We start from the raw sequence: 24,039 nt of genomic DNA on the forward strand, positions 1-24,039 counted from the left end.
TAATCGTTTGATAAAGACTCAATGTTCATGAGCGTAAGATATCTACCGATTGTGATATGTACCTACTAAAAGCTAAGCTCATGGAATTTCATGGAAAGTTGCTGCCTTCGATATTGCGTATACTGTCCTTTGTCGCTTGGCATGTGATAGAGGCATTTCCTGACGCAAGATACAATCCGAGGTCTACTTTCTGCGACCTGATCGAGACTCGATTTTGACAAGCTTTCCTTTCCAAAGATGGTAATTCTCATGTTACACAAATTATGCTACCCATGTGCTTATCGTGTCATTGTTGGGTATCAATCTGAACAAACTTTGGCTGCAAGACATCTGCAGCAACTAACTACCCTGCACCACCACCTCAAAGCAGGTCATGGCGGCGTTGACGTATGAACAGGGATCAAAAGACTATTGGATGTTTTGAACGACTGGCTGTGATGGATGGGATTGTTGTGAACTGGACAAACTTTGTCCTGGACCCTTATGTGGCTGTGACGCCTCTGCAGATGACTCGAATAGACGGTAAAGCCTGGAATGGATACAGAATACGAGTTGCTGATCCGGACTACACATATCTGTTCTAAACTCAACGGATTAACAAATGGGGATAAAGATTTAGAGATCGAGTATTGACTTGCAATCTTCTTCTACATAATGTCTCACCAATCCCTCAACCTATCAATATCCTATCTCAATACCTCAATCACAACCTTGCGGGATTTTGACAGAAGAGGAATTCAGACCATGATAGAATGCACCTCAAACCAGAAAGGCTATATTGGATTAATCTGACCAATCCTAAATACTGGAGATGGAATTGTACAACGGTCAATCTTTGCCAAGACGCGAAGCTCATCGTCGATCCGCCATGACGTTCTGCCTGTCTCCGTCTCCGCCTGTGTAGTCCAGGGTCCGGTTAAGATCCAATGTTGGCCATAAGGTTAAGAAGTATGGAGTAGCGTATGCTGTACAGTAATATTATTGCTGGACTTTTGTTGGGCAGACTGTTTCGAGGTGGTTCTCTTATCATTTATTACAAGTCCAAGGTGAGTAAACGGCCGACCGATTGCCGTGACTGATACTTGCTCCTTTTTCCCTTTTACCCTCCAGCACATTCCCTTGCAAATTAATCTGCGCCTTTAATGATATGGAATTGTCCTCAACGCCGTCGGATCATTTTTATTGACTCTAGGCTGAAGCTGTTTCTTTTCTTTTCGTTTGACATACCTGTGATTTTCTCAGTGATGCGCTATACGTCAATATTTATCAGGACTTGACAACCTCACTTTCGATCCTCGACTCGAACCATCAAATCCCGCCTAACAATTCGAATCGTATTGTGCAACAGTGATTTTACCTGGAATGGAGGGAAACCCGGAACTTGAACCCGCCCGAGGGGATCCAGAAGCAAAAACACCAGCAGATATCAATCTGCCAAGCCGACCTCAAGGAACCCAAGGTCAACTTGAAGTGACAGAAGCTCAAATTGAAGACCCAACAAAAGAAAACGTCAAATCATGGATCGAAGCCCAAAGCGAAACTCAACCACAACCTCTAACCGAACTTCCAACAGTTGAACAAGTTGGCGATGCTGTTGGAGAGCTGCCCCGCGCTGAAAATACCCCCAGTACAGTGCCTGGCGTGACTGGTACGACAGCTTTAAACGCTTCGACCACAACTTCAGCTCCAGGCACAGACACCCCGGGACAAGTACAAGAGTCAGCCGAAGCCTCATTTGGAGGAGTTGGAGCTGTTTCTGGATCCGGACCTGGATCTGGACCTGGACCGGCCTTGATAACTCCACGCGGGCGGGCTGCATCAACCTCCACTGGCCCCTCCACTACAGCCGCCGGTCATGGTCATCTCCCTCAATTTGTCGCTCCGTCATCCTACCTCCGACGCAGGACTTCACTCCGAAGCCCAATGGCGCCCGCCGAACCAAAGCCTCTAAGTCCTCTGGACAGAGATCAGCTACAGGGTCTGGTATGTTTATCTGTCTTGCATTGTCTGTCGCATCCGTTTGCCCGTACAACTTGACGTGGGGCACGCGCGCATCAAAGCCCGATGATGAGAGAAGCTGATCCCGACAGAATGCCATACGCGATTTCCTCAAAGTTCGCACCAGCTACGATGTTTTGCCTCTGTCATTCCGTCTCATCGTCCTCGATACCGATCTCCGCATCAAGAAAGCCATCAGCATCTTGACGCAGAACTGTGCGTCACCCGACACATGCAGATTCTAATGCTAACCTTGCCACAGCAATCGTGTCGGCACCTCTATGGAACTCTAAAACCTCACGATTCGCCGGTATCCTTACGAGCACCGACTTTATCAATGTGATTCAATACTATTGGCAGTTCCCTGACGAGTTCAGCAAACTCGATCAGTTCCGATTGAGTAGTCTAAGAGGTTGTAGCTTCTCCCCCGGCAAAATGACATCGCTGACTATACCAGACATCGAGAAAGCTATCGGCGCAATACCCATCGAAACTGTATCGGTTCATCCTTCAAAGCCACTTTACGAAGCCTGTAGACGCATGCTCAAGACCCGCGCCAGGCGAATCCCCTTGGTCGATGTCGATAGCGAGACCAACAAGGAAATGGTTGTTTCAGTCATCACCCAGTATCGTATCCTCAAGTTTATCGCCGTAAACAACGAACACAACACCGTCCTCTTGAAGAAAACGGTTCGCGACATTGGCCTCGGTACATATTCAGGCATCGCCACAGCCTCGATGGGCAGTTCCGTGCTTGAAGTTGTTCACCTGATGGTCGAACATAACATCAGCTGTGTCCCGATTATCGATTCTCACGGACGAGTTCTAAATGTTTTTGAAGCGGTTGATGTCATCCCCTGCATCAAAAACGGTGCCTACGATGACTTGGATGGCTCTGTCGGGGAAGCGCTCTGCAAGAGATCCGACGAGAGCCCTGGTATTTACACATGCAGTGAAGGCGATCGCCTGGACTCCATTTTTGATACTGTCCGAAAGAGCAGGGTTCATCGCCTGATAGTAGTGGACGATGATAACAAGCTCAAGGGCATCATTTCGCTTTCCGACATTCTCAAATATGTGCTGCTCTACGGAGTGGAGGATACAAGCAACTGGGCTTGAGTATTGATGAGGTTATAATGATTGCATGCCGCTATGAACAAGGGAGCTCTCAGAGGCGCCGGATGGAGGCAGGCATAGAACAGGCGCAAGGAGAAGACGGAAGGTTATCATGTGCATACAATCTTTCGCTATAGACCGTTGACGGGCCTGCATGCATGATACAGTACAGCTGTCTCAGGATGATGACTTTGGCAGTGTCGGTGTTACAGTACAGCAAGAGAAGCTTTTCGGCTTCGGGAACCGAGTGGCTGTGAATCTTTGGGTGGGATTGGTCAGGTCTCATTCGATACGACACGCGGATGACGCCCAAACTTGATGCTGCACTCTGACGACATTGGTGTTGTCTATCCCATTTTAGTATTTATCATCCATTTCCCACTTGGGTTACCTTTTGATGCTATTCATATCCAGTTTCTGTGCACAAACACTTTGTACTTGTTTGTCTTTGTGCCACTTGTTTTGCCCTGCTCTTCATCTGCTTGCCACTTGCAATCACTGGCATCACCGAAAACTTGCCCCTTCACTTTGTCTACGCTCCTTCCATTTTGGCTTGATCGTGGCCAGATCTTTCCGTCCTTTCGCAATGAAGTTTCCACTGTTTCGACATCCACGAATCTGTTGTGACACGTGAGAATTTTGATCAAACACCATCACATTCAACTTTTGACTGCCTTTTGATACGATATCTTATCCGACAAATGACGGAATCCCAGCATTAATCGCATCTGCTTACCGAAAGGCTTTTGCCGATGGATCAGCATTATCACCCAGCACCTCTGGGCCATTACTCTGCGCCAGAGACTGGTCCTCATCGACTATTACCGTCCAGAAGTAGCTTATCTCTTCAGGCTACGATACGGCATATAACAGACCAAGGGCCTGTGCATACCAGCAGAACATGGACGAGTAGTGGCGATCACAACATCCTAAGCGATACCGACGAATTGGGCGATCGAGCTGCCTTTGTTCAGGAATACAACCGTATAGCAAAAAAGGTGAGGGCCTTGAAGAAGTAGAGACCAAGCTGACGATTTAGAATGGAGTGCGAATATTGGTGATCGACGATTTTGACTTGAGGCATACTGTAGGTTGTCGATGGTGCATCTGAACAATCACTAACAGCCCAGGGAAATGGACTCGCTAGTCCTCGCAAGCAAGGATGGCTTTATCGGATCCTACGGTCCTCTTCCAATCATCCTACAGCAGATACACAACCAGCTCGACAAGGACCTCGCCACAAACGCAGTGTCTCCGATCTCGCCCACAACTTGATACATCGTCGAGACCCCAAGATACTCGATCTGCAGTCGATGGTCAGAATATGTGGCAAGAGCATGCTCTACCTCCCACCTGAACACACTCCCTCTGCCCTAGTACTCCCAACTTGCATTCGAGCTACTGCGCATCACATCGCCCAGCATGTCACTACTCGAGGGATCTTTCGTATACCGGGGTCGATCAGAGTAGTCAACATGCTGTTCGATTACTACTGCTGTACCGACAATATCGACATCACAAACACTGTGCGATGCGCAAACTTGCCGATGCATGTGCAGGCTTCTGTCCATGATGTGGCGTCAACTTTCAAGCGCCTCCTCTCGGTAATACCCGGTGGGATACTTGGTTCTTTGGCACTCTTTGACGCTCTGGTCGCAATCCATTCGCAGCTACAGGGTGATCCAGAGTTCCCTCGCACCAAACAGACCAAGGTGCGAGCCCGGCTCATCGCCTTGGCTATCGCAACGGTTCAATCTCAATTTCGGAGGGAGCTCATATGCGCCGTCTTTGGGCTTTTGAGTCTGATTGGAAGAGTGGCAGAAATCACGCCCAGAGAAGATGAAGAAGGTCGATCACTACCTACGGGAGACCTCATGGGGTACAATGCACTAGGCATCGTCTTTGGACCTCTTCTCATAGGCGACTTGCTTGGACTCTATTCTATGAAGCTGGCCGCCCCAAAGGCAGGGTTGCTGGTGCTCCCATTGAGATCTCCAAGATCACGACAAGATCGGAATGGAAGAAAGACACTCGGCAACGAGCATGGAGCGCCTCCAACAATGGACAAGATACTTATCGCCAATACCATCGCAGAAATGCTTATAGTCAATTGGAGAGACGTGGTCCGACAAATGAAATCGCTTGGCATGAATCGACCGCACCCACGATCAACGAGTCCTCAAGACGATACCAACGATAATGGTTTTGTTATCAGGACACCACAAGGTTGGGATCGGGAATGGCGAGGAAGCGAGGCGGGAGATCAGATTCCACGAGAAGACAGCCCAGAACCGCCTACACCTACCCTGGGCATATCCAAACAGCGGTCGCGCAGTCGTGGGAGCTCAGCCTCAAAGAGACTTGCGGCCAGACCCAACATTGGTTGCTTAAGCCCAACTGTGGAAGAAAGTGCGCACGACGAGGATAAGAGTCAACGATCAGCACCAGTAGGGGAAGGTAGTAGCTATGTCCAAACGCCGCAGAATTTGCAGATACCGATGAGTGCAGCTCATTTGGAAGACCGCAATGATGCGACGAAGGACACGCCGCAAAGCGAGAGTGCCCACGTCGCTCCAACACCAACCCCGGCTACAAGGACCAGAGGACTGATCAATCGAGATGGTTCTCATCTGTCTCAAGATGATGTGCCACCTCGGACGTCCTCAAAAAGAGGAACAAAGACAACCCCTATCCAACAAACCAGTGCCGAGGAACCTACAAGCCAGGACACTTCCAGAGTCTCAGCAACGGAGACCCCTTCAATTGAACGGAAGGGCGCCATTAGAAAGAAATATCCTGGAAAGGCAACAGCCCTGAAGCCACGTCGACAGTCGATTGCTGTTGAATGGACAAAACCTGCCAGGCCATCAGACACCTCTATGGATAGGCCAGGTCCAACCAATCTAGAGTTTTCATCCGAGAAAGAGGCCCTTGAAGCTGCACTAAAAGCGCATTTCCAGGAACTCAGAGAATTGGATTCGATGGATCAACGCAAGAGTTCGGCCTCTACAAATGTTGATCAGAACTCGCAGATGTCGACTCTTGCCAATACTCCCAAGGGTTTGCGCTCAATCGACAGACCAGAAGAGGGCAGCGAGTACACTGTTTACAGGGACAAAACACGAACACAGGCTTTACAAGAAGCTAACTCTGCTTCAACAACACCAAGGCAATTTTATTCACCAATGCAGGTGCCCGCAAGCATTGCAGGAGGCAGCAGTTCCATGGGGCTGGCCTCCCCAAATAGCCAGTTCGGGACATAGAAAGTCTCTTCTGGCGCACAGGGGGAGTTGCCTAGCAATGGATCACAGAGTCTTGAATACGATGACACACAAGAGCAAGCCAAGGGCATTGGCACTGAAACTCCGGAACGACGACACTCTCGAGTTGTGTCTTTGCCCACCGAAACGCCAAAGACTGAGAAGCAGCGCACTACATCCTCTCCCTGGTACTCTGTCCCAAAAAGAAAATCTATGGCTCCGACACGCCCACCCTTGATACCAACAGACAATCCAGGAGGCGTCAGAGCCATGGCTGCCAAGTTTGAAACCGACCATTCAGCCGAGACATCTCCAACAAAACCCAGGAGTGCGAGCAAAACTCAAGATCTCATATTACAATTTTCTCAAGAGTCGCCGACGAAGAGTATCCGTTCGACAAGATCTGTTTCAACTTTGGGACACCCACGGAATGTTTCAATTTCAAGCCAGGACCGGCGACCCCGACCGTCAGCAATAAACACTGTTATAGATGAGGCTCTTGACCAGAATTTGCGAGTCTCAATTAGAGAGGAGGCTGCAATGAGGGCAGTCGAGCTTCAACAAGTCGATAAGGGGCAAAAGTCTAGCTCCCATGAGCAACCGGAAATGTTAGCTCAACGACAGACGATCCCTAGGAGGAAACCAGTCCCAGGTTCCAGGGGTAAAGAGGCATCATTAGAGAACCCACGAAGTCTAGGAACCATGATGCCTTATCCTGAACAGCCTCCTATCGCTCAACACCTCAACCTTATTAGACCAGCATCATCAGCATCAAATACGCAGTACGGGGCGGATCCGTCAGTTCCTCAAAATATTTCAACTCCTTTTCAACGTCCCGGCAGTACAACTACACTTCATGCACAGATTCGAAGTCTCCAACGACAACTAGACCTCAAGACAGAAGAAGCAGTTCATTTGAGAAGGCAGCTCGAGGTGCAAGGAGATGCAGATATTGGAACATTGAGTCAGCAACTACGAGAAGCCAAAAGGGAGGCACAAACGTGGAGGGAAAGGGCAGAGAGTGCAGAACGAAGAATCAAAGTGTTTGAACGATTCACAGCTCGGCTCAAAGGGATACGAGAGGCTGCAGGAGTCGACCCGAGAGATGTCGACACAGACCTCACAGCAAAGTATTTGGAAGAGGGTGTGAGTGGGCAAAAAGAAAACACATTCTTGGAGAAGGCAATGGGTTACGAGAGTGACAGTTCAGGGAGAACAGAAGATGCGGGTGTCGTCAAAGCTCGGATACGCCGTTGTCTCCATGGCTTGACCGATGGTCCTCCAGACAAACCATCCTTTGGACTCGACGAAATCCAGGAGACCGGCCCAGAAAGACCAAAGCGGGATATCAGCCCGAGTACAGTCGAGGTCTGGATGGCGGCACAGGAGTTGCTACAGCTCGATGAGGCACAGGGGCAAAGAGAGGATGAATAATTGAGTTCTAGAACAAGACGGCGACGGTGTGGCAAATAGACGTGCGTCCAGGAACATTGGGGTCCGCCCGCTTGGCAGGCTGTGCAAGGATCTCGATCTGAAAGAACCCTGGTGGCAAACTTGACTGTACCTTTTTGAATGTATCATATTAGAATTTGTGGCAAGGGTGTTTGTATCAGAATATCACGGACTTGTCCAAAGAACTGGATTGGGTAAATTTTCGATTGTGAATGTCATGCTGCATGAGGCACATCTGTGATGACAAAAACCTGTTTCACAGGAGCTTTTGGCCCGAAAAGTCAATCATTTGAGGGACTTAAAAGTCCTGTGCCATTGCGGATCAGGTAAATGGGATTTTGAAATCTCGATCTCTCTTGTATGCATTTTTAACAGACACTGTGCTAAATACGGGATTTCGATTATCATGTGCCGAGATCATTGGACAGCTGATTGGGCCATGTCGATCCCGCATTTAGCTCCATTTGTGACTAGTCCCTGGCATTCTATCTGACATCAATGGGATGATACGAGCGAGGATGCTTGCATACTTTTGCGAATGCGGCTGCGGATGACTGACAAAACATGCTATGGTCTCTCGTCAGAGGCTCGCTTGATTCGCCATCTACCTGCGTCATCTCGGTTCATCGACACATGAATACGGCCAATTCCGTCTAGAACGGAATCGAATAAGGCAGAATCTTCAGGGTCCTCTGGTTTAGACTTTCTGTCGGTGACGCCAGCGGGACGGCTGTCTGCCCCCGAGTAGCGGCGGGAGGACGTTGAAAATGCGGGGGACATGAGAGATCCGTGTGAGAGGTATTGATCTTCTTGTGTCATTGGCGGAGACGGGAGCAGACTCGCGGAAGACATTGACGGCGGAGAATAAGCGAGGGGCGTATAAGGCTGAGCTGATGGTATGTAGGATTCTTGGGTGCTCTCTTCGTCATAGGTCTGCGACTTTGAATATCGTTGGTTGGGTTGTGTACTGACGGAAGAACGCCGAGACATTTCCAGGGAATAAGTGCGAGAGACTGTATCTTCTGGTGGCGATGGTAGGAGTGCACCTAGAGAAGGATTTGGAGTCTGTGAGATGTGAGAAGGCCCAGATGGGTAGAGCGGGGTAGAGGATCTTGACTGAATGTCCCGGCCAAGAATCATATCAGAACTAGATGTTGTGAAAGACATTGCGGTGGTAGGTCTCGTCTGGCCATGTATCGAATGCGTATAACGCTGCAGTCTCTGTGCAGCACTGTGTAAGGGTCTCGAAGATCTGATAGTTCCAGTCGAGGCTGAATCAGGGGTTGCGATTGATTTTCCATCTTGGCCGGCGGGATAAGCTTGTCGTTGTGGATGGGGAGAAGTGACAGCGCCAGCCTTGGTAGGCGAGGTCCAGACCATGGCCACACGTGGGGTGTATGCATGCGAGGACTGGTAAGGGCCATGATCTGGTTGACCCCGTCAATTGCCTGCAAAGATGGACGGATGCTTGTGTGTCGCCTGCACAACCGAGCTGTACAAGCCGAAATCTACACATGTTAGTTGTCATCCGGAAACGGCATAGTGACTGAATCATGCTTTTCAACTGCCGAACACATTGGAGAACAAATTTGCATTTTGCGTTGTTGTAACGTCGGTACGCCATAATGACGACAGAAAGACGAGCTTGTTGACTTACCCACACCAGTCCCCAAATCCCGGGATGTCAAAACCTTGATCGACAGGTCGGGATTGACTTTTCCAATGACCTGCACAGCGTTGCCATTTGTGAGATGGGCATCCTGAAAAGGTCAGCTCAGTGTTGCAGTGCATTCTGATGTCGTGCGACTGACACCAGATTTGAAGTCAACTCACCCTGTTCAACAAGACGGTGACAGTGCCCTCCGAGTCAAGAGTAGCCTGTTCACCCCTGAGCTGCGTAACCTTTCCCACGAGCATGACAACCTTGCCAACAAAGTTGTCAAGATAGGCAGCAGTGATGCGCGGGGTTGAAAGTTGCTCAGACATGGTGTTTGGTTTTCCTTTGCGATCAAGATAGAGAGATAAGAAGATGAGAAAGATTCGCGAGCAGACAGGGGTTGTGTCTCAGATGCTTGGTCGACAGGAAAGCAAGCGATGTTGGTGAGAGAGGTGTGCAATGAAACGCATGTGAAGCTGTGAAGCTGTGAAGCTGTTGCGATAAATGGAGGGGAAGCGCGTTGAGCTTGACGCGAAGTCACGTGAATAGAAACCACGTGATGACCTATATTCCTGCTATCACAGACATCCTTATGAATGCTTTTACCTCCCATCATCTGAATCCATCGACGAAACATGCTCCTCATCTCGTAAGCCTTCGAAAAGTCAATTCCTTCGTCCTCAAAATTGATATCGAGGGCCCCACTGGTTGTAGAAGCCCATCCGGAACCTTGCCCGATTCCTCCGCTCAACCAGGTTCAACAAGTCTCATTCCCACGATAAACCCGCTAGTCAAGCCAAGAATGTCCTACAGTGCGGAACACATTACCCTTGGCGTGCCTTGGGCAACGCATAACTTTATTACTCACCCAAGACAACCCCGCTTCTCGGATCTGTCAAAGCCTGCCCCAGCACATGTCGGAGTAAAAGCTCCGGAAATGATGAACTGAGCCGCCATTCACCAGAGGAGAATTAGAAAATTAGCAGTAGAGGATACACAGTTCATCGGTTCTCCCAAACTGTGTCTTGGTGTTCGGCTCAATGCCACGGCAGACACGCTGTGATAAAGCCGGAGAAAGACAAATAACTCCATCACGTATCCAGGAGTTCATGACCCCTGCAGGTACTGAGTTATACGGCATTCCCCGTGTGTCAAAATTTATCAGCTTGCAGCAAAGGCCACGCATCCGAGGTCGATCCTTACTCTGTGTGGGTGCCAAAATCCTGATCACGTTTGTCGATCAGTTCAAGATATCTCTTGTCACAACCATGAGTCTTGGATGCGATGGATTGCCGGCTTGACTAACCGTCACTGGAAGGACCCTGTGTGCATCAGAAATGATGTCACTTTCTTGCAGGAATCAACTCATAACCAAAAGACTTGAACGAGGTTCGTCATGATCTTCAGATACCGGTCCAACGAGTGCTTGAGCTGTCGAAGGATCAAGCCCTCGACTTGATAATGACCATCCCTATGATATTGAAGCTTGATTGATAGGTGGATGCTGCAATAGTCTCGCTCGCTTCGCTTCGCTACTGAGGTCCATGTGTACCGTCCGTCTTGCACTGTCTCGCCGAGTGCGGCTTTGACGGACAAGGTTCATCAACATTGATTGGTGGTTGAGAATCACGGACTCCAGGTCCGCTGCGCCATGATTGGCTACACCACCCATCCCAGAATTGAAGATAGTATCTCCGCCAAGGAGCCACTTGAATATTAAAGTACCATTGCTTCGCCGTTTGTGATTGGGGTACTGGAGGATTTAGAGTCCAAGCTCCTCTACCGCTTGGCACTTGCTAGGCATCCTACCGCCTTTGGCTCAAGGTTCCGAACGGGATGACGTTTTTCATGGCTTAAGGAACTTTTCCCTCACCTATGCCACAGCTGATACTGCTTCCAATGGTTATGATTCGTACAAAGCAGAGGATGGCGGGTCAGGAAGACATTCCGGATAAGTTATAACCTCAACGATTCTTGTATTACGGTCTTCAGTACTGCCTGTACATTGTCCAGTAAGAATTCATACCCTTGCACACACCGGTTGACCAAAGACTCGCTTTGTATTGCGGAATTGAAGCCAACGGACTTGGTCCGGACATAACGTTGTCAAACATTGCACACCTCACCCACCAATCTTCTTATATATACTCCCAACCCCAGTTACTGGATATACAAAACCAGCTACATCTTACCATAAACTGCAACCAGGTCCACTGATAAACACTACACCGGGGAATAAGTGACGCAAGAGATTGTTGATAGTGGTCGCACCCGTTGTTGGCGTACTATAGAGTCTATAGTGTCCCAATCCCTTCATCTGGCAGCTGTCCTGTGATACAACTTCTGACTTTCCCATCTTACAATCATCAATATTTCTGACAACTTGTCAACCTCGGCATCTCGACCTTATTTTTAGTTGTTTGCCTCCTGTTTGACTTTACCCAAATAGTCAAGTCGCCCCGGCGTCTAGATCTCATAGCTGCATAGGCGAACCCGAAACACACTATTGGATCAACAACCCCGGAACCAGAGAATAGGAACAGACGAGGCAATTCGCCCCAGCGTCCAGACTTTACCTCCCCTGCTACTTACCGAAAAGCTGTACCCGGCCGTGCCATTTGGCTTCTACTTGGGAATTGAGCCTCGGAATCGACTTATTCTATTATCGATCGGTGGTTAACTGCCATTTCTCGGTGAGGTCAGCCGGCTGCACTGGAGTTCTCAGGCACTGAGCTGTGCTGCACTACATTGCACCACCGGATTGGTTTCTCCGTTGAGCGCCTGCCTTATTTTCCCATTCGCTCTGCCAACAGCAGAGAGCAGCTAAATCTTTACTCCGGCACCACCATCTCTTCACTGCCCATTCCCTTCGACGTCGTGTTCCTGGATATAAGTTCTTCTTCCATCTTCCCTTGAACCGTTTCCTTTCCTAGCCACCTTTGGTCTTTGAGGTTCTGGAACATCTTCACCCCCATCTCAACCAATCCGGCTAAGCACCCCCTCCCTGTGCCCGCTCCAGGTCTCCCGATCTCCAGAGCTGCACGCTCAATTCCCATCGAGCGAGCTCCTTGATCTCGACTTTGTCTCGAGCGGCTCAACAGTTTGGCGCTATACTCTGACAGCCAGTCACAATCTGCTCAGCCACACCAGCCTAGTGCCGCTGTAACCCCAGGTCCCACGCTTCAGCACAGTCTCAACGGTCTTGCAGGGTCAAGATGGACGGACCAAGCGAGGACTTTGGCGGCCAAGCCCAGAACTTTCAAGGCAACTTTCCCCTGACAAACGACGATGCCAATATAGATCCATTACTCGACTGCACAGCGGGAGCTCAGACGTCCCCGATTGTTAGCAATCCCATTGACAACCAGCTTCTCATGAGCTCCAACATGTGGAACCCAATGAACAACCCCGTCAACTTCTTCCCTCCCTCCCTGCCAGCAATGGCACCATCGGCTTTGAACAACAGTCCAACAGTGCCCAACGAAATGCATTCAACCCCAGAAACTCCATTCAGTGAGCCCAGGTCTGGCGGCCCAACACGGCAATCGAGCAAATCGTCTATCCCTTCAGTAGATTCAGCCAAAACCGACACCAAGCCTCGACGCAGCAGCAGAACTACCAAGACACATCGTCAACAGTCTTCAGTGGAACCTGCCGCCAAGTCGCGCCAAAAAAGGGCACCCAAGGAGCAATCACTGAAGGAGGAAGATGAGGATGAGAATGATGGACTGGATGAGACGCAGAAACGCAGCAAGTTCCTTAAACGTAACAGGATCGCGGCGTCCAAATGTCGTCAAAAGAAGAAGGAGTGGATGAGAGAATTGGAAGAAACCAAGCAGGATTTGGAGACTGAGTACAATGCCCTACAAGACCAGCACAGTGGCCTCATGGAAGAGTTGACCACCATCAAGAATCAACTCATGGAGCACGCATCTTGCAACGATGCCAACATCAACCAATGGCTTGACAACGAGGCAAGGAAATATGTTCAGCGTATTGCAGCGCAGTCTGCACAGAGCATACAGGCTCCTCTAGCACCGCCACAAAATGCACCTGGAGAAATTCGCAATACGCATCGTCGTAGCTCAAGTGGTATGCCGAACCTTGTTCAAGCATACAACCCATGAGTCATGACTGACCTCCATATAGTCGCCACCTCTATACGGCGATCGATAGAATCAGAAATCCTCTACGACCACACACCGGACGGCCTTGTTGATGCGAAAAACTGAGTGTGAATTGATGTGGTGGACAGCTGCACCGACGGAGATGGTGGTTTGAGTTTAGAAGTCAGGCTAGACCTCAACTCCACATGAACCCAACAGCCTTGCTATTGCGACTTTGAAATTCCTTCAACTCGACAACGGACGATATCGACATGCCGAAGCTTGGGTCAAAGCTAGATAAAAGTCCTCAAAGTTGCGAAAAACACGACGACGAAAAAGAAAAAAATACGGGTGAGATGGTTCAGCGGGAAGATACCCTTATGAAACCTGGTTATGGTACGGCAACACTACCACGATTGGCCGTCCCATAACAGGAAGAGGTGATATGACGTATAACTACTGAAAGGAGTTTGGCAAAAGGGGTACAGGCAAGGAAATATTTTATGACTTGATGCTTTCACGATCATGATCTGGTTTGTGCATATGGGATGTACGATTGCTAATCTGTGCCGACGAGTATAAGCTCTCGTGGCAACCGGTTTGATTCTTGGCCCTTGGCCGGTAGTTTGGTAGCCCATGGAAAGGGCCTATAGGAGAGGCTTCCTGTTACTATTACAGGAGGGTTTGGATGCTTTCAGGGTGGGAGATAATGAATACCATGAAGAGGGAGGCAGGCAAGGTAGCACAAGAGAAAATATTCAAACCTGAAGAAGGAAACGATAGCTGTTGATGACAAACCTGCTGAGAAAACCGCATGTAACAGCTTATGACAAGGAGACTTGCGATCGAAGTGATCACTGGCCATCGCAAGATGCCAGGGACTTGCCGAGACGGAAACATCTGGACTCATCAAGGACACGAGATCGTGTCAAAGCACAAAGGTTGGGGTTTCGGGGTTATCAAAGGTAAAGTTTAGTGGCAATATCAAGCTTTGCCACAGATTGAGCCCTTGACGACCCTGAGCTTGAACATATGCAGAAGTTGATCATCACGACTCCGTATTTCATACCAATCAGAGCCATTTCTGGATGTCGTTGAGATCGTGGCGATGTTGCCACCGGGGGAACGTTCTACTACAGTTGAGGCTTATGATTGGTGGCGATACGTTGAAACAAGATGGCGGCTACTGGTAGGAAATAATGCGGCTCAAGTCAATCACGGGAAAAACGATAATGTTCATCATTGAACACAATTGAGTTGCACGTAATTTACTTCTCTGGTACTCTCCCATTTTCTAAATGTACAGTAATATGATACACGCTCATCCATCTCTCTACCTCCTCTTGGTCCACCCCCTCGAGTTGGAGATACCTCTGATATTCTTGGTGTACTTCCAAAGGTGACGGTACTTGGGTCCCTGTCGCTTGGCTTCCCATCCACGAGGCTTGACAGGAGGCTTGAGGCTGTACACACGCGTAGGCCTGAACTCGATATCTGAGCCTGGGATGTTGTGTCGCGCCATGACTGCCGCGGTATTTTCGTCCCAGACGCTACGGAACATGTTGAACCCAAACGGCGTTGTGCTGAACTTGTCGCGGAAGGACTTGAGCGAGAATCCATCGCGCTGGCTGTATAGTTCCTTGAGCTTGGCAACGTCGATCTTCTTGCCGGGTTGCTGCTCGAGGAGATAGATACCGAGACGGTGGTATGGGGCGCCCTTTTGGGAGAATGCAGGGAGCCACGGTAGAGCAAGCTGATCCTCGCCCTTTATCCTGCTCAGAGGTAGTGATGTCTCTGTAGGGCTGATGGGGATGTTGGCGGCGAGGAAGTGGCAGCGCTTGTTGAAGGTATCGGAGTCAGGGTTGGGGACATCAGAGTCGAGGACGACTACAGAGACGAGTCGCTCGCCCTTGTCAAAGACTTGAACTCGAAGACGGGGGGCATTCTCGCTGACCACACTGTCGACGATCTGTCCGGGAGGAATCTTGAGCTTGCGGAAGTATAGCTGGACATCGGCGGTAGGTTCGAGCTTGGGGAGAACGTCGGGGACGATGTTGAACTGCTTGATACGTTGGGTGATGAGACGTTGGTCGTAGGAGCGCCACTTGGCCTCGGCGTAGTGACGGTAAATAGGCTTGTTCATGTCGCCTGGGTGCGTTAGTCAGACCCAGACGGTCAATTGGGATGGCCTACCTGTTCCATCTTCAAAACGCTTCTTGACAATGGGGTCATTAGCATCTGCAAGGATCTTGAGCCTCTCGACATATTTGTGCAGACTCTTGATTTTAATATCCTTCATCTTCTGGCCCCCCTTTATTTCGTCTGGACTCGTAGCTTCCAACCTTGAAATCTTCTCAAGCTCTTTGCTAATCTCTGCCAGCTTCTCCTCACGATCCACAGCCAGAATCTTGCGAGCCTCTTGAAAAGCCTGGTACGGGAGATGCTCAAACGGCAGATCGCCCGTGCTCCGGATAGCCATTCTTCGTCGTCGGGAACCAATTGGCATCTTGCCAGCCTTCATGAGCTGCTGCTCAAACTCGGGGAGCACCGTATTGGGATCGAGGTCTGCTGCGCTGGGCGTGGCAGTCTGTGTCTCGGCGGATCGTCGAATTGCGGCAGAGGTGAACGGTCGGACGGCGCTGGGCCGCAACTGCCGAGCGATTGGCCGCAAAACGACCTGGCAGCGCGACATGATGGGCAGCGGAGCGTAGAGGCCGTAGACGTGGGACGTTGAAAGTGACGCTGGTGATATCTCGAGATACCTATTGAAAAATGCTCTGGGGATGATTCTGGCCCCACTAAAAACTCGGGGGATCGGAGGATGTTGCCGATCCACTTTTTTGCAGTATCGCATCACAGTTTTGAAGCCTCAACACCAGACAGCGAACTACTGTCCCCAATCACAGCAAATCCCCCTATCGACGGCGGTTAGGGAATTGAAATCATGGCTGGCAAGGGAATTGGGTGTCTGGCTGAGGCTATGGGTGCCCTGCGGGTGTCTGCCAAGGTATGTGAAGAGACTGCAAATCACTTCAATGCTAACAGATAAAGCCGGCGACACTCAACAAGGCCTTCACAAGGTCAATGGCTACAGAAGTCTCTCCAAAGAACACGGCAGAGACTAAATCTCCGAACACCACCCAATCCATTCTCGAATCATGGAAGCCTAGTACGACACCCGTCAATTGTCATTAACACCACTGACCACCGCAGTCACAACCGTTCCCGTCACAGTCCACGCCTTTCCCTCGTTGGAACCGACTTCTCTCGAACGATGGGACGTCAACCATCTCTATCTTCCTCTCCGCCGCGATCTCCTCCACCTCGCCGTCGTCTACGAAGGTGACAACACCCGCCAAGGAACCGCCTCCTCCAAAACCCGTTACGATGTCCACGGCTCCCACCGAAAGATGCGTCCTCAAAAGGGAACTGGCCGAGCTCGTATGGGAACCAAGCAAAGTCCCGTGAACCGCGGTGGTGGAAAGACGTTTGGTCCTCACCCCCGCGACTTTGGCACCAGCCTTACCCGAAAGGTGTACGACAAGGCATGGCGCACAGCTCTGAGCTACCGTTACCGGAAAGGCGATCTGATTGTGTGTGAGGACGGTATGGATCTTGTGTTGCCTACTGATTACGAGCTCGTTGCTGGAAAGTATCTCAAGGATGGATTGAAAGAGGCGTATCTCAAGCGATACATGACTGGACTGCTGGGTAACCTTGGTCTGGGCCGTGCTAGCGGTCGAACTCTTTTCGTCACTGGAAATCGACGTGAAGCTCTTTTCGGCGCCATGGAGCAGCTTCCTTGGGAGGGTCGAGCACTAGACTTGCAAGATGTTGATGTCAAGGATCTATTGGAGACAGGCAAGGTGGTTTTGGAGCGAAGCGTGCTCAAGGAGATGATCAAGAAGCATCAGAGCGACTTGGTGAGCAGAGTTGTTATGCAAGGCCTAGTCAAGGGAGGGCCCAAGTTAGGGACACCAGTGATTAGAGCATGAGCGTGTAAAGTACCTGTATTATTTTGTATACAATCGCATGCATTCATCAGTGGCATTCTCTTAAAGGGCTAATTATCAGGTTATATCGTTGCGGGTATCGTTAGATTGGTCATCTAGAGTACACTATTATACATGGCAGTATTACAATGCTCCGCCGACAAGCGAAACAATCCACATGGCAACTCTGACTTTGAGTCCAACTCTTCGTTCAGTGCGAGCAAAGTCATCTCGCGTTGCCTTGGTAGCATGTTCCTGCAGCCACAGCTGCTCCTCTCCAAGTCTTCCCTTCAGCCCTTCGTCGCGGGTCACGATCAAAGCACCAGCTTCGAGATCATGAGAGTAGCTTCGTTTAGTATAGTTGGAACTTCCAATAATACTCATAGCGGGGTTCTTGTCACCTGGCATTGTCACCCAGAGACCCTTGGCGTGATATGTCCATCCACCAGGCTGACCAACGACGCCATAACGCCATTCCTTCAATGTGATGTCGTCATCTCGGCCTTGGTGATGAACGCGATGAACGAAACGACGGGCTAGGAGAGTGTAGGCATCAGGGAGGAGACCCGAGACACCTTTCGACTTGTAGAAACCGTTTGCCTCAGGAGAAGCTGTGATGACGGTGTTTGAGGTGGACGCAGTATTGAGGAGGAGTTTGGTCAGAGAGGGAGCGGGGTTAAAGTAGCCTGCTGTAAAGGTCCATGAAGACTCGCGATACTCGGGCAAAGCAAGAGTCTTGAGGATATGTGTAATGACAGGGAGTTCAGTTGAGGAGTCAGGTTTCATGACCTGGGACATTTGCCCAAGCATGTAAACTCGTGTATCAGTAATCTCATTCTCAGGCTTAGCTGTCGGATGCAACAGAGTCTGGAGCGTCGAGGTGGTGCTCTTGATGAAAGACTGGGGCTTCTCTAGTGGTGAGGGGGCAGAGTTGTTCTCTGGCCATGAGAGTGTGAACCCCCCTGGCCCTGTTGAAGGTTGAACCAAGAAGCTAAAGGATGTAACCCCTGAATGGATCTTCCAAAAGTGATCAGTCACCTCCTTTGAGGCAAAAAGATGGTATCGATCTTGACGGTTGGTAAAGTAGTCAGTCGACAGATTTGCCCTGAAAAGTCAGTATTTCTTCGACCTAAATCTTTTGACATACCCAGACATGATGATCTCATCATCAACACCATAAAGCTTCATATGTTGAAGTCCCCAACCCTCATTTATCCTCTTGGGGATATACTGCTTCCTCAGTCCAGTGAGATTCGGCGTGTGATACATTCGGATTTCCACACGGTCTGCTCCAAACTCCTCGACCAGGGGTGCAAGTAACGATGCACTCGATGGATTAGGCGCCTCTCTCGTTCCTCGCAGCGCATCTGTGAGAATACTCAATTTCACATTCGGGTTCTTCCTCAACGCCTCCTGCAGCGTTTCAATGAGTTCCTTTTCCGACTTTCCAATGTACAGCGTCGACAAGAAGATCCGTCGCTGTGCTTTTCGTATCCGATCCTAGACCAATCAGCGCTGTCGTTTCGTGTCAGTGGTAATCCAACCTTGAGCGTCTCGTAAAACTCGGCTGGAGTACGAATGATCTGAATCTGCTCTCCTCGAACATCGAAACTCGGTGCCAATCGATCCAATTCAGTCACGAAAGGGGCCAAAGCTCCCGCATTATTCACAGAACCCTGAGTGTTTCCAGCTGGCATCGTATACTGTCTGGTCTGGACTCGTGCGCTGGGAACTCTAGGCTTGAAACTTGCGGCACGCAGCCTTGTAGTGCATCGTGCACAGCTCCGAGTGAGCATCTCGAATCGCTTAAGCTTTATTAAACCTGCTATTAAAAGTGCTTGTATCGTAGATCTCTAGAATTTCTGGTTGAGCTTCGAGGTACGTACCCATGCCGTCACGAACCCAATCTGCCGAGGTTGATCCGCGGGAATCTTCTAACCTCACATCATCGACGAGCTATCAACAATCATCCTGCTGAGGTCAATTGTCGCTCAACCGCCATCATGTCGACAATCTCGCGAACATTGTCCAACCTGCGCAAGGTTGGAATCAAGGCAGGTCTGCTCTCAACCGTCAATGAGCCAATGCTAACCTGAGTAGGACTACTTTGTCCAGATGCTGGTATGTACCTGTCCGAACGATCCTCGACGATCCTCGACTCTGGCTAACGACGCCTGCTTTCACGAATAGTACATCGGTACGCTTTCTCGATGATCCGCCGATTCGTCCACTGACACACGCAGGTGATACCAAGGCTGGTCGTCTGATTGGCACCGATCGCGCCGGCAACAAGTTCTTCGAGAACAACGAGGAACTCCCCCTCCGAACACGCTGGGTCGAGTACGCCAAGCACGACTACGACGCCGCTCACATTGAGCCCGGATGGCACGCCTGGATCAGCTACAGCGTCGATAAGCCTCCTACCGAGGATCCCCTACTACAAGCTGGTGTCCGAGCCTTTGAGCCCTCACGCGCCCTCCCCAACTTTACCCAGACCCGCGGCGCTTTCAAGACTTACAACACGTATGTTTCGCATTTCATAGGAGGCAAAATTCTGACCGTTTTAGTTCCAAGTCCAAGATCTCGGCATGGGAGCCTGTGGCGGCGCCTCGGGCATGAGGATGAGTGGTCAAGTGTACATAAATTCGCGTAGAGGTTCAATCGAGAAACCCAAGCATTGAATTCAGAAAGCTGCTAGTTCTACAGCTAAAATGGTTTAAGATCTAGAAAATGTGCACTCTATGGTCTTCAAATCCTTCTCTTATACGAACTACATAAGAAATCTCACGTCTCACGATCTACGACTTTGCTTCAATTGCAGATTTGATGGCTAAATGGTCAGCGTAGTTTGGAAACTGGGAGGAATACTAACCTTCACATGTCACTCTGGCATCTCCAAACAGCATCTTTGCGTTGGGCATGTAAAACATCGGGTTTGGAACATCAGCTGCTCTTGTTAGCTGTGTCCGAGTAAAGGGCGGGTGACTTACCATAGCCACTGGCCATGCCTCTCTTCATGACAACAACTTGCTTAGCTTTCCAGGCATGCAGCACAGGCATACCCTCAATAGAGCTGCCCTTTTCCAGAGCAATAGGGTTGACGGTATCGTTGGCACCAATGACAACAGCCAGGTCAGTCTCGGGAAAGTCATCGTTGATCTCGTCCATTTCCAGGACGATGTCATATGGCACACTGGCTTCAGCGAGAAGAACGTTGCACTGACCAGGCATGCGGCCTGCGACAGGGTGAATGGCGAAACGGACGGTGATACCCTTGGAGCGAAGAGTCTTGACAATGTCTGAGATGGCGTATTGGGCCTTGGCAACGGCCATACCATAGCCAACAATGAGAATGACCTTTTCGGAATTGAGAAGTGCATCGGCAAGGTCATCTACAGAGGTCTGCGTGACTTCTCCCTGGGGTTTGAACTCTTGTACAGCAGTTGGCGTGCCCAGGCCTCCAAAGAGAACATTTGTCAGTGATCTGTTCATGGCGACGCACATGATGTACGACAGAATTGAACCAGATACACCGATCAAGGCTCCAACAGTGGTGAGAAGAGGGTTCTCAAGCATGAAACCCTCAGCAACAAGGGCGAAACCACTGTATGCGTTCAAAACAGTGATGACGACGGGCATGTCAGCACCTCCAATGGCAGATGTGGTAGTGTATCCCTTGATGAAGCTCAAAACTGTGCTCCCAGCAAGTGCTCCAGCTGCAATCAAGGGGTTCCCTGGGGCCATTGTGATGAAGGCTCCCATGGTGGCTGCGTTGCTTGCGAGTAATCCTGAGTTGATGATATGACGTCCAGGCAGGATCTTGGGCTTTGATGTCATCCTGCCGGCGAGCTTGAGGAATGCGACTATGGATCCGGTAAACGTGATGCCGCCGATAACGACACCAAGGTAGGCTGTGACGAGGTGGAGAGTGGAAGGGTCCATGACATCAGCCATGACACTACCGATACTGGTCAAGACGGCAGCCAGACCAACCACAGAGTGAAGAGCGGCGACAGTCTGAGGGAGATCGGTAGGAGTGATTCGCTTTCCAATGAGCATACCGGCGATGGTACCCAGTGCAGCAAGACCACCAAACTGAGTGAGGACTTCAGGGGTAAAGCCAGCAGCGAGAAGACTGGCCAACACACCTGTGCCAACACCGAGGATACCGAGAGCATTGCCCATGCGAGCAGTGGCCTGGGAAGCAAGACTGGAGACGGAACCAATGCAGAGAACAGAGCTGACAAGATAACCGGCTTGAACGAGACCAGCAGCACCAGTTGACGCAGCAGCCACGAAACCACCACCACAGACAACAGCAGGAATTGCATAGAGCCAGGGGTACTCAGGGGGGTCGGTAGGTCCTATTCCTGTTAGCTGGGTCGAGTTGAGGATCGAACAACTCACGCTTGAACATGTCTAGCATACGCTTGGTGATCACGAAACCACCGCCAACATTGACAAAAGCCAGCAAAACACTGAGAGCACCGAAAGCCTGGGGAATAGTCTCGGGCAGAAATCCACCTCCAAGGATGAACAAACCACCAATACCGACCATACCGGAAATAGCATTGGTGACACTCATCAGAGGAGAGTGAAGCGCGGGAGCAACACCCCATACCGCACGATATCCGATAAGACTAGCCAGAGCAAAGGTGAAAGCGTTCGACATGAGAAGAGGGCTGGTCCATTTTCCAAGAGCCAACATACTACCCATACCAGCGGTGACACCAGCAACTTCACGGGTCTTCTTTTGCCAAGGAGTCAGAGCTACAGGTTCAGGGGTCACTTCGGTTGCCTCAGCCTTTACGGGTGGTGGAGGAGGTGCTGCGCGAGGAGCCGGGGGCAGAATATCTCCTTCTTGGGTGACGATTGCACCTCGGACGACTTCATCTGAGAGATCAATGCCGAAAGCGCTGGGTTCAGGGGTCATGGAGAGCAGGAACTTGGTGATGTTGTTGGAGTAGAGGGTCGAGGACTGAGTTGGCAGACGAGAGGGAAGATCAGTGTATCCTAGAATGTCAGCGGATGTCGTGATTCAGGGGTTGCACATACCAATAATCTTGACATCGTTGTAGACGGCCAATTCACCCTTTTTGGTAGCTTCACAGTTGCCTCCAGCTTCGGCAGCCAGATCGACAATGACACTTCCAGGCTTCATAACATCGAGGATATCGTTCTTGAGCAGTTTCGGGGCAGGCTTTCCAGGGATCAATGCAGTGGTGATGATGATGTCGACTTCTTTGGCTTGGTCTTTGAACAGCTTCATTTCAGCTTCGATAAATTCCTTGCTCATTTCCTTGGCATATCCACCAGCTCCAGATCCATCTTCCTCAAGTTCAACTTCGATGAATTCGGCCCCAAGAGATTGAACCTGTTCGCGAGCAGCAGATCGAGTATCGAAACCACGAACAATGGCACCCATACGACGAGCAGTAGCAATAGCACTCAGACCAGCAACGCCAGCACCAATAACCAAAACCTTGCAGGGAGGAATCTTTCCAGCAGCAGTGACTTGACCAGTGAGGAACCTACCAAAGACATTGGACGCTTCGAGAACAGCTTTGTAGCCGGCAATGTTGGCCATGCTGCTGAGGGCATCAAAGACCTGAGCTCGGGAGATACGGGGAATCATGTCCATGGCGAAGCTGGTAGCTTTTCTAGCGGCAATCTTTTCGACGAGTTCTTTGTTCTGAGCAGGCTGGAGGAACGAGATGATGGTTTGGCCTTCTTTCATGGAGTCAACCTCTCCAAGACCGGGACCGCGGACTTTGAGAACAATGTCTGAGTTGGACCAGACCTCCTTGGGACCAGTGACAAGAGTTGCGCCGGCTTTTTCATAGGCGGCATCGAGGAAATCAGCAGATGTACCAGCACCACGTTCAACGAGAACCTGCTTGAAGCCCTTTTTCTTAAGGAGTGCAACATTGGCAGGCGTGAGAGCTACACGGCGCTCCCCGGGGAAGATCTCGGTTGGAACACCTACGACGAGATGATCATAGGGAGTTGTCTTGGGAAGAACCACGGTGGAATATTTACGAGGAGGCGCAGAAGCATGGCGGATCAATGCGAGAGGTTTAGAGACGTCTGTGACAAGAGCATGCTGTCGAGGTGAAGCTCTCAAGGTGCTGTGCCACTGCTTGCGACGAGAGAGGACATCTGAAGTTTGTTAGGTATGAGCTTCGACAGTCGAAAAAGCCTACCTTGAACTCGATACCCTTTCAATTGCTTCTGTATAAAGAAGGACGAAGCGCACAGCTCGGAAGCTGACGCTGGGACCGCGGACGAGGCCAGCGGGCGAAGCATTTGGGATGCCATGATTAAAGAATCATGAGAGCGATTGCGAGACCGGAACGAGTGGAACGCTTAGCTCCGTCACCTCGAGTGCCGAACTTTGAGGCCTGTGTATCCGAAAAAGCGACAAAACAGTCAAACGTGAGAATTCCAAAAGAGAGGGA

General features: G+C 50.3%; 9 protein-coding genes across 9 annotated transcripts; 5 read left to right on the forward strand and 4 right to left on the reverse strand.

Moving 5' to 3' along the window:
* Positions 1 to 1,362: 1,362 nt before the first annotated feature.
* Positions 1,363 to 3,117, forward strand: FSUBG_6812 (nuclear SNF4; the record flags this gene model as incomplete). The annotated part of the gene is made up of 3 exons (XM_036685051.1): positions 1,363 to 1,983; positions 2,091 to 2,214; positions 2,261 to 3,117. 3 exons carry the CDS (start codon positions 1,363 to 1,365, stop codon positions 3,115 to 3,117), a joined length of 1,602 nt encoding a protein of 533 aa, XP_036537664.1.
* Positions 3,118 to 3,866: 749 nt separating this feature from the next.
* Positions 3,867 to 7,808, forward strand: FSUBG_6813 (Rho-GTPase-activating 6; the record flags this gene model as incomplete). Its single annotated transcript, XM_036685052.1, has 3 exons — positions 3,867 to 4,098; positions 4,240 to 6,305; positions 6,399 to 7,808. The coding sequence occupies 3 exons, from the start codon at positions 3,867 to 3,869 to the stop codon at positions 7,806 to 7,808; spliced, it is 3,708 nt and encodes a 1,235-aa protein (XP_036537665.1).
* A 585-nt stretch (positions 7,809 to 8,393) lies between these two features.
* Positions 8,394 to 9,812, reverse strand: FSUBG_6814 (Replication factor A 3; the record flags this gene model as incomplete). The annotated part of the gene is made up of 3 exons (XM_036685053.1): positions 8,394 to 9,253; positions 9,484 to 9,586; positions 9,660 to 9,812. The coding sequence occupies 3 exons, from the start codon at positions 9,810 to 9,812 to the stop codon at positions 8,394 to 8,396; spliced, it is 1,116 nt and encodes a 371-aa protein (XP_036537666.1).
* Positions 9,813 to 12,698: 2,886 nt separating this feature from the next.
* FSUBG_6815 (transcription factor atf21) lies at positions 12,699 to 13,610 on the forward strand (the record flags this gene model as incomplete). The annotated part of the gene is made up of 1 exon (XM_036685054.1): positions 12,699 to 13,610. The coding sequence occupies one exon, from the start codon at positions 12,699 to 12,701 to the stop codon at positions 13,608 to 13,610; it is 912 nt and encodes a 303-aa protein (XP_036537667.1).
* A 1,312-nt stretch (positions 13,611 to 14,922) lies between these two features.
* Positions 14,923 to 16,281, reverse strand: FSUBG_6816 (uncharacterized protein; the record flags this gene model as incomplete). Its single annotated transcript, XM_036685055.1, has 2 exons — positions 14,923 to 15,737; positions 15,783 to 16,281. The coding sequence occupies 2 exons, from the start codon at positions 16,279 to 16,281 to the stop codon at positions 14,923 to 14,925; spliced, it is 1,314 nt and encodes a 437-aa protein (XP_036537668.1).
* Positions 16,282 to 16,533: 252 nt separating this feature from the next.
* On the forward strand, positions 16,534 to 17,584 carry FSUBG_6817 (ribosomal YML6 mitochondrial; the record flags this gene model as incomplete). Its single annotated transcript, XM_036685056.1, has 3 exons — positions 16,534 to 16,596; positions 16,635 to 16,758; positions 16,803 to 17,584. 3 exons carry the CDS (start codon positions 16,534 to 16,536, stop codon positions 17,582 to 17,584), a joined length of 969 nt encoding a protein of 322 aa, XP_036537669.1.
* Positions 17,585 to 17,725: 141 nt separating this feature from the next.
* On the reverse strand, positions 17,726 to 19,377 carry FSUBG_6818 (phosphatidylserine synthase; the record flags this gene model as incomplete). Its single annotated transcript, XM_036685057.1, has 3 exons — positions 17,726 to 18,686; positions 18,729 to 19,081; positions 19,126 to 19,377. 3 exons carry the CDS (start codon positions 19,375 to 19,377, stop codon positions 17,726 to 17,728), a joined length of 1,566 nt encoding a protein of 521 aa, XP_036537670.1.
* A 207-nt stretch (positions 19,378 to 19,584) lies between these two features.
* FSUBG_6819 (nadh-ubiquinone oxidoreductase subunit) lies at positions 19,585 to 20,200 on the forward strand (the record flags this gene model as incomplete). Its single annotated transcript, XM_036685058.1, has 4 exons — positions 19,585 to 19,639; positions 19,697 to 19,706; positions 19,772 to 20,104; positions 20,149 to 20,200. 4 exons carry the CDS (start codon positions 19,585 to 19,587, stop codon positions 20,198 to 20,200), a joined length of 450 nt encoding a protein of 149 aa, XP_036537671.1.
* A 324-nt stretch (positions 20,201 to 20,524) lies between these two features.
* Positions 20,525 to 23,899, reverse strand: FSUBG_6820 (uncharacterized protein; the record flags this gene model as incomplete). Its single annotated transcript, XM_036685060.1, has 4 exons — positions 20,525 to 21,945; positions 21,989 to 22,594; positions 22,637 to 23,740; positions 23,785 to 23,899. The coding sequence occupies 4 exons, from the start codon at positions 23,897 to 23,899 to the stop codon at positions 20,525 to 20,527; spliced, it is 3,246 nt and encodes a 1,081-aa protein (XP_036537672.1).
* Between the last annotated feature and the right edge of the window lie 140 nt (positions 23,900 to 24,039).

Source organism: Fusarium subglutinans, assembly GCF_013396075.1.
Source record: "Fusarium subglutinans strain NRRL 66333 chromosome Unknown NRRL66333_c0000076, whole genome shotgun sequence".
Lineage (NCBI taxonomy): Eukaryota > Fungi > Ascomycota > Sordariomycetes > Hypocreales > Nectriaceae > Fusarium > Fusarium subglutinans.